The sequence below is a fragment of the Pundamilia nyererei genome, unplaced genomic scaffold (assembly GCF_000239375.1).
Source record: "Pundamilia nyererei isolate P.nyererei 1_Seehausen unplaced genomic scaffold, PunNye1.0 scaffold00004, whole genome shotgun sequence".
NCBI lineage: Eukaryota > Metazoa > Chordata > Actinopteri > Cichliformes > Cichlidae > Pundamilia > Pundamilia nyererei.
This window is the reverse complement of record NW_005187405.1, coordinates 7,327,244-7,336,786: the sequence shown is the minus strand read 5'-3', so window position 1 is coordinate 7,336,786 and position 9,543 is coordinate 7,327,244. Positions and strand designations below refer to the sequence as shown.

Below are 9,543 nucleotides of genomic sequence, written 5' to 3'. Positions count from 1 at the left end.
TGTGTGTGTGTGTGTGTGTGTGTGTGTGTGTGTGTGTGTGTGTGTGTGTGTGTGTGTGTGTGTGTGTGTGTGTGTGTGTGTGTTGTATGAAGTACGAACAAGAAACAATACATCTTAATATTTTTCATAATTTCTACATCTCTCATGAAGAAGATATAAGGCGACCTCCAGGGAAGTTTTACTTTTGTGTGTAAATAAGGTCGTGTCCTTGCAGCAGATCACAGTACGAATATATTTAATTGTCTTTAAATTATTTGGGAAACAAAACACACACACACACACGCACACACACACAATTAAATGAATTAAATCCGAGGGGTCACTTCACTAAACTAACAGCTCGGGTGTAAAATATCGCGAGCCTGTTTTCAAGTCTGCAAGAAATGAGGCGTAACTTTAACTCTCATAAAATGACAATTTATTAAACAAACAAACAAATCCTTCAGAATATTTTTTTCAACAAATGAAGATTCTTTGAAATAGTACGGCGATATACACGTTCCTTTTCTTACTTTTATAATGGAACAATTGTTTAGGACACTTAAGGCAGTTCAATTTAGAAACACTTTTTTGGTGTTTGGTCCATAATATCCGGCTACAGTTTAGAAATAAATTACTATATGCATTTTACACGTCCATGAAAAGTGACATATATTTAACACATCACATAAAGCCACAAAAGCAAAGGGAGACTTACGTGTTATTTGCAGTAACACTGTTCTTTAGAAAGATCAAGTCTTTTTTTGTTTTCTTTTCTGTTTCATATTAGTCCATGTGGGAGTGAGGGAGGCAAGGAAGGGTAACAACGCCAAATTTAACTGAACGAGTTCAAACACCTTGAGGGGGAAATACTGACCCTGTTTTTGGGCTGTTTTTGTTTTGTTGGTCAGAACTTGCTGCAGTCGTACACGAATGCTCCCGATGTGCGATAGATGGACTGGCTTGGTGGGAATGACATCTGACAGCTGCTATTCCCATTCACAGGTGAATTATTCAAGCCAATTCTTTGGGATTCAAACATCTCTCTGACCGCATGGAAGTTCTGCTGTTGTGCTGGGTAAGCTGCACCCAGATGGCCCAGGTCCCCGGCCTGGTTGAGGTACCATGAGGTCAGCCTTCCTTGGTGGGGATGGTGGCTTTCCTGCCCAGAGTTTAGATTACCGTGGGTCAGGGAGGATGAGGTGGTTGTGACTGAGTAATCTGGCAACGTTTCGTCCACGGTGGTGCTCGGTGCCAAATGGCTAGATCTGTCCCCAGCGTAAAGGCTCATGGCTTGCATGTTACAATGATAAGTTGCATTGGAGGTAGTGGAGATGGAGTTTTGGTTACAGGGTGAACTATAGACAGATGTCTGACTTGGAGAATAGTTTAAGGACAAAGACGGTGTTATACCTGTCCTGGTGGAGGCGGTGAGGCTGGAGTTGAGCTCAGTGGCCCCTTGTGGAGATCCCCGGAGGGAGGTCATGATATTGTCTACGCTGAAGCCCTGCGTCGAGGCCTGGCCGTGATGTTGGTGGTGCTCGGTACTGTCCATACCAATGGACCTATTGGAGGGGATGCTGTGGGGGCTCCCGCTGGACATGCTGCTACTGTCTGGACTCTCGATTTTGCGAACAGAGCTCAAGGAAGGTGACTCGGCCTGAGGTGGCGTGACCGCCCCGTTCTCGGTTTTTATATCCTGGATCCTCACAGGCTGGGAGCCCTGCACCGGCTGCTCCTGCTCCCGGCCCTGTTGCCTCGGCGGTATCTCCTTCTGCAGCCGCTCTTCTTTCTCTTTTAGTGCGTCCTTCTTTTTGAAACGCCGTCTCCTTCTCAAGAAGCTCCCGTTCTCAAACATGTTGTAAGAGTCTGGGTCCAAGGTCCAGTAGCTGCCTTTACCGGGCTTTTTATCATCACGGGGCACTTTAACAAAACACTCATTCAGAGACAGATTGTGTCTGATACTGTTCTGCCAGCCCTGCTTGTTGTCTCGGTAAAATGGAAACCTTTCCATGATAAACTGGTAAATCCCATTCAGGGTCACCTTTTTGTCAGGCGAGTTTTGGATAGCCATAGTGATGAGCGCAATGTAACTGTAAGGGGGTTTGACCATATCCTTGGGCTGAGGCTGGGGTGTGTAGGGTCCATACGCCCGGGCCATGCTGGCAGGGTACTGGTCATGAGCCGCGTGAGAGTACATGTTCATAGGTGCTGGCATCCCCGTGTATCCCCCAGTGGCTGCGGCCCGATAGTAGCTCGGGTCGCTGCTGATGTACGGCACGACGCCCAGTGAGTTGGGACTGGAGACGGAGTAGCGAGCCTGCATGTCTTCACTTTGATCCGGCAAAAATAAAGCTCCAAAAAACGCAGAATGAGTGCTCCTCTTCTAACTCCTTTGGAGATAGTGGCGCTCAAATCACAAGACTTCGTTCCTCACTTTTAAAAAAAAAGCAAAAGAGGGAAAAGTCTTAACCGCAGTGCAACTTGTTGTGTTTAAGCTGTCCCCATCCTTGTGTCCCAATGAAACGCACACTGAAAAACTTCTGAACTTCGGACATCCGTCACTACAGAGGACTTTTGCGCAGTTAAATTCTTTCCTCCTTTTTTGCTGCCAGGGAAGCTCCGCCTACAAAAGCGCAGGAGCTGTCCAATGGGATGTCCGGGCGTGCAAAGGGAGCAGAAAGCTGCTGGCCAAACTCAGGGATTTTAGAAAGACAAAAAAAAGAAAAAAAAGAAAGAAACCTAGGAGGTGTCGCTAACTCCCAGTCCGCTCCAGCCAAAGCTTCGGACACGACAGAGCAACATGTACACATGGAGTTCATTTCCCCGCACTCTGTGTTAAGATCAGACATGGTCTACAAGACATTTAATTAAGCTGAAATGGCACAAACATGGTATTTATATTTCAAATATAGAAGTGCAGTAACTGTCCGCTATTTTCAGTGCCAAAATATTTCTGATCCCTTTAAAACAATCACATTGTATTTAATTTACATTTTCTCCCACGGTCATTGCTCTGAAAAATAAGTTATTTCATTGCAATATTTCCTTTTTGTTTTTGCAGAAAAGGCGCTGACACCAGCGAACCAAATGGTGCAATTTAACATCTTTAAAGTGCATTTGATTGGTTAAAAACATTCAACACCAGCAGTAGGTCAGTGTGAGATCAAAGCGGGAGAGAACCTCACAGTGCTGGCAGTGGGAGTTAAGTGCGACCTCATTACAGCGAGAATCAGGGACAATTTGGGCTTCAGGTGAGTTGTGAAAGTTTATTCAGGGAGAGCATTTAGGACCGGGAACCAAATGGGACGACACCTTCCATGTGTGGCTTTTCATCAAAAATATCTGAATATTTGTTGCGCGGTGATGGTGAAAGCTCATCTGGAAATTATTATCCTAAAGAAAACTGGACTGTAGAGAATAATTTTAGCATCAGCAAACAATTATTTACACGCACAGTTCTTCCGTTTCTTTACCCAGATTTAATTCTTTGTGTAATTAAAAAAAAACCTCTAATGAGTTTATAATGTAAAAGGTCTGAAGCGCAAATCAGATAAATAAGACATTTTGACCAAATATAAAAAACTGTTCAATAAGTCGACCCTGAAGGGCCATAGATGTCCCCTAACTGTCAAGAGCGACGGTGCATGAAATTGTTAATGATCATTTTGAGACAAGGTTACAGTCCCAATATCGCTGTAATCCTTCGCAGGTCGTCTTAATTAAATATCCGTGCAGTGGCCTGGTTTCTCCTTACATGGACCCGGGCATGAACTTTTTCCACCGCCCTGGGCTGTTTACACAATTCACGACGGGCCTTTTACTTAATACCACGGCCTGCTCACCCACTCCTCCCTAACCCTTTATTTACAAAAAGAAAGAAAAGAATTCACGGCTGGATCACAGTGAAAAACATGACATAGTGTCAAATCAATAAACACAACTTCAGGCGCTTTATGTGTGTCTTTTCTCGAACCAGTGTCAGTACAAGTAATGGAGATGTTATTCTCAATAAAAAATATATATATTCCTGATATAATTTGTTTAAAAATTACATTTGCCGTCAGTTTATCATATTTGTGTGTTTATGTTGATCATCACTTTCTGTCTTTCGCCCTCATAATTACTAATAACATTATACTAAGGGCCGAAATCATAGCAAACCACATAAAGAAAATATAAACAAATATAATGGCAACAGCCTAAAAGTGTGAATTTTGAATGAACTAACTATATTGTAAGCTGTATCGTTTTGCTAAACAACCGATGTTTCAAAACACAAATACGATACTGTGAATATGAAAAAATATATATATATCAAACTTGAATTTTTAGTGGAGTGTAAAAAAAAGACAGGGGGGGGGGGGGCGTTGGAGGGTTTATCCCAATCACTATGAACGTGGCTCCCTCTAGCGTTCAGAAAGGGTACAGTTGCAGTTGCAGCCTGTCGTCATGTCAGTCTTAGCTGAGTTCATGAAGTTCAGCTGATTTCTACAAACGCAATAATTTATTAATGAGACAGTGGCGACACTGAAATAAGAGCTGTTTGTGATCACACCACATTTCCCGCATTGACAGGGACTTGCTGGTGTTTCGAGGATCAGGAGAATCACAAACCAGTGAAACAGTAAAGCAGTGCCAAGAGACATAACCATACAATTCAACAATGTCGTCGATGCGCTCTGAAACATATCGTTTCCTAAGGCTCACACCGCGCACGAACGATTTGCCAGTGCGATGAGAAGTGCGCCATCCGGTGAGCGCTCTCGCAGTATGACGTACGTTCTCCCAACCAATAAAACTGCAGAATGACAGGGAGCGAGCGTTACCGAAAAAAGTACGGATAGAGCACAGAAGCAAGCGCAACACAAATTTCTGGCCATTCATCCAGTCTAGCGGTCAGTGCAGCGCATACAACTTCCTGTGTGAAGGGGCTACAAGAGTGGTCATGGTGCACAGAAGGCAAAGAGGTCATACAGGGGTCAGAGCTAACTGAGATTAAACTAACTGACCATTACCTGAGAATAAAACAATGATTAAAGGAGAAGTTGGGCGGTGACCAGATTATACTTTTAGGGCGCCTGAGCTGCCATTTCACTGAGTGTGGGAAATGCATGAGAAAGTTCCACAGACAAGTTTTTTTTTTACCACTCTTTGAAAGCAATTTTTATGTTAATTAATGTGTGAATTAATATTGGTAATACTATGTAGGAGTTATTAGATTGCTTTATGATATAGCAGTGAGGATGGTGTTAAATCTTTGTAACGGTTATACATAATAAATGCCAACAGTTCCAGTATGTTCTTACCTTGTCATGTTTTCAGGTATTGGCTATGGCCTCTGGATCACACTGTGAAGGGATGAAATATGACCAGTATGTAAGAATTATTTCAACTCTTGTCAGCTGTTGCTGTTGTGGCCATCAACCCTTTAACGTTGAACCTAACTTTTCAGAGGAACTATAATAAATATGAAGAAAGAAACTTCCTAAAAATCACCCATAGCGGCCAACGAACTAGTCTGTTTATTTTTTTGTGTACATGATAACGGTATATATATTCAGGATATTAATTATATTCAGTGATCCACATGAGCCCCTTGAGCAGCACTGCAATGGGTTTCAGAGCATTTTTTAGCGGCTGCTGCCATCTCCCGATTTAATTCTGTACTACAGTTGCTGACTGACTGAGCAAATCAGAAAATACAAACAAGCACCTTCAGTTATGTGAAAGGAACAACCTTAAATACTATGAAGCAAAACAGATCATAAAAGCCTGCTTGTTGTTTTCATGCACTAAATGTGCGAATAAACTAAAATAATTTCCACAGGTGTTTCAGGATACCAGAGAAGAGCATTTTCTCTGTGGCTCTCTAATGTTCCAGGTCAGCGTGTCAAGCAGGACTAAAGAGATTCATTAAATGGCAAACAGACAATTTTTTTGGCCTATTTGAAAGAGTAAACAGGTTGTATATGGATTATGTGTATTTAACTTAGTATGCATAAATAGCATACTAAAGAACCGTTTGGGTTGTGGTGTATAAGCATGACCTTTTAGGTTAGTAAAACAATTCCTTCATAAAAACGTGTATTTTTATCTTTACCTTAATTTTAACAATGACAAGTGTAGTGCCACAAATTCCTTTAAATATTCAAATAAATAGAAAAATAAAACAAAAACGAAACAAAAAGCTTCTTACTGTAGCCAAAGCATTACGATCAGTAATTTCACAAGTCATTTGCCTAATAAAGTGACAAACGAAACAAAATTTTACAGTAAATTACTGGCAGCATCGGTGATTTTCTGTAACTTTACAAGGACCATACTGTAAACATACTGTTTATTTAAACATCTTTAATTTTATTTATTTATTTATTTACAGGATGATACCCTATTGTTTATTGGAAAAAGCTGTACAATTCTAATGACGTTATACTTACATCTATCTATCTAGATAGATAGATAGATAGATAGATAGATAGATAGATAGATAGATAGATAGATAGCTGTGCTGTACTTTTTAAAGTATTTTCTCGGGTACTACTGTATTTCACTTTTTTTCCTGAATCTAGACTTCTTTACAGTGATATTCCGTTTTCTGCTTTTACTTTCTTTGCTTACAATAATAACAACAACGACAAAACTAACAATAACAGTCATTCATATTTTGTAAATAGTTATAGTTGTTAATGATAAAAAAAAAGTTTTTCTTATTGTAAGTACTGTATTATGGTAATTTGTTTATATCCAATTAAAATATCTCATGTATTAGATAGTGCTTGTCACTGACACTGACTGTTTCAAGGCGCAAACCACTTCTCTGACCCATATAAATACAGCGGCTCGTAGCTTGGACCATTGTCTCTTGCGGTCTTTGGTCTCATTCCCTTCAGTGACATGTTGAATGAAATTATTTTCATGCGTTTGATGAATTTTCTGCTTAGACCTTGTTTTATCGTCTTTAGCTGCTCCGACGCATGCCTTTCATTCTCTTGGTCAGTTAGCAGTCACTATAAAGAGTAAAGTATAAAGATGTCAGTCATGACTGAAACAAACTAAACCACATCAGAGCACTGATCGAAACTGGAGTCCCAGAATTCAAAATAACCATGTAGTTAATTTGTCATTTGCTGGGCTAGTGAGGAGAATTTGACTGTTCCTCCAGAAATAGAACAACCTCCTATTTCGTTTTTTGTTTGAAATGTTTGTTTTTTCTGACTGCATGTTACGTTATGTTAATTTGTATTTAAAAAAATAAGAATAATAATGCCAGAATTTTAATCTGTGACTTCCCAATGAAATTTAACCTTGAAGTGATTCATTAGGAGAATGCTTGGATAAAGGAATACGCTTGATGACTCTTATGCTGTCAGCAGTATCACATAAAATCACACCTACAAACACCTCAATATTTGAGATGCAATTTAATACAGTTAACCTTTGCCTTTATCGGGGCTGGACTTGTAAACCCACCAACTTTGAATTACCGATCTCTATATCACATACAACACAGTGTGTGTATTCTTATATACCGAGGGAGTATTACAATCTTAAAAATACAGAAAGTGCCCCATTACTTTTGCGTTTATAATAAAAAACGTATCAAAATAAAAAACACATATTCAGCACCATGGACAGCAGAGCCGTTAATAAGGTTTATGTAAGAAGAAGCCTTTGCTTTTAGGAAATTTAAAATTATGTAGAAACTTTCCAAATATATATACATATGAACATGTACTTTCATAATAACAATGTGGATTATGTTCGCAATAATGTGATATAAATCGATATGTATGACGATAGAACGAGACCCACGTGTGGGTAATTAAGCGAGAGTATGGCTGTCTAAAAAAAATCAGGGTGCGTACACTGTCATTAGTCTATGTGAAATATAGTTTATTCACCTTGTCACGTTTTTATGTCTGGAGGTTCTTTTGGTCTGAAGGTTCAGTTTATACCAGAAGAATTGTTGGGTTTCTTTTCATGTTTTCATGTTTATGTTTTTGATCGATAAATACCGTTTCGTATACCATCTGCTAAAGTGACTGAATGTCCATCTGGCTCTTCTGTGGGACCTTTTGAATCCTCTGCAAATACCAAACGCAGAAATTTTATTTTAGAATTCCAAAAACTTTCACTTACCACGAGATGGCAGTGCAAGTCAAACCACTGAAGAAAAATGTAAGATTTTATCACTTCACTGTTGCTCACTGTACGCGGCCTCCTCTCCCTCTTCTTTCTGGCTACTAATTATGTCAGTATTATATTTTACATCAGTGATGCTGTTGTGGCAGCAGTTTAATGCAAAGAAATCACAACGTATACATAAATTATCCTCAAAATATGAACAACCTTGAAGATGAACTACTTTTCATTAAGCCCAACTTTTCACAATAAATAAAATGTGCAAAAGTCGATATAACATTAAATAAAATAATCTATACTTCGTTCATATTTATGAAACTGAGAAGAAAGCACCCATAACACAGCTGGTGTTCCCTGATGTGTTCCTCTTTTACTTTTGCTTTCTCGTGGTTTCAAATTTGTGCCTCTGCAAAACTTTAAAGACTACTGTTCTGCTGAGCTCCTGAGAAACAAAACTTACTTTTTAAATCCAACATTTAAAAAAGATCTATACTGTTTCTAGAAAACACGTTGTCTACCCTTTCTTATAGTCATTTAGTATTTAAGACATCACTTCGAAATGGTCCTTTCAAAAATAAATCTCTTTAATGATTAGGGATTATTACAGGCGGGAAGCAACAGTTTAACCATCAGAAAAAACACAAAACAAAATTAAGTGAAAGGTTCAGATATATTGACGTTTTTGGTACAATATAGATATTGCTTATCCATGTGTGTGACGTCAGTCGCATAAGGAAAACGTGAAGTGCTAAAACAAGTCCCCACAACAAAATGATTACTAAAGAAATTGAAAGGTCAAAGTTCATTGGAAAGAAAGATGTGCTTCATAAGCTGCCGTATAAGGAAATGTTATGTTAGAATCACTCCGCCAAGAGCTTAACTTAAATGAAGTGGATTTGTGGGTTTTATTTTAGGAACCACTTTGCCTCTTCTTGTCACATTACACATGGTTTTACGTCCTGATAGACGCTTTGATGATGATGATGATGATGATGATGGAGCTGATGATAATAAGATCCACTGGTGTTGGGATGAAGGTTTAAAACGAATTCCTTCCTGTCACACACGGGAGCTGAGTGGCTGGAATATCGAGACAATCCCACTGTAAACAAACAGGATACAAGAGGTCAAGTAGTCATTTCTTTGGTCAAGCTGTAGATTTTTAGAAGCACGCAACCAAAAAAGGAAAGAAAGAAAAAGGGCCACAACTTTAGAGCATTTCCTTTTAGACAATTTTAGACCTAAAATTGGTTGGCGCTACTTTTGAACAACATTTATTTATTTCTGTCTTTCTTTTTATCTTTTTTCTTTTAAAGTTGTCATATTTTCCATAGCTGCCTTTATCCAAAGGATATAAGAGCAGTTCATGTTTACACTGTTAGGCAGTTGATGATGCAAATTATATATATATATATATAT

The 9,543-nt window shown here is 39.2% G+C and overlaps 2 protein-coding genes across 2 annotated transcripts in view; both read right to left on the bottom strand.

Annotated features, from left to right (window-relative positions):
* Positions 1 to 417: 417 nt before the first annotated feature.
* foxc1a (forkhead box C1a) lies at positions 418 to 2,545 on the bottom strand. The gene has a single exon (XM_005721415.1). It carries the CDS (start codon positions 2,303 to 2,305, stop codon positions 887 to 889), a length of 1,419 nt encoding a protein of 472 aa, XP_005721472.1. The 5' UTR covers positions 2,306 to 2,545; the 3' UTR covers positions 418 to 886.
* Positions 2,546 to 8,687: 6,142 nt separating this feature from the next.
* foxf2a (forkhead box F2a) overlaps positions 8,688 to 9,543 on the bottom strand; it is a 2,811-nt gene continuing 1,955 nt past the window's right edge. The window contains exon 2 of the mRNA XM_005721414.1: positions 8,688 to 9,226. Coding sequence (XP_005721471.1) covers positions 9,060 to 9,226 — 167 coding nt within the window. The 3' untranslated portion in view covers positions 8,688 to 9,059. The remainder of the gene's footprint in view (positions 9,227 to 9,543) is intronic.

Excerpts from the sequence above, each read along its gene's own strand:
- foxc1a (XM_005721415.1), bottom strand. The coding sequence starts at position 2,305 with ATGCAGGCTCGCTACTCCGTCTCCAGTCCCAACTCACTGGGCGTCGTG.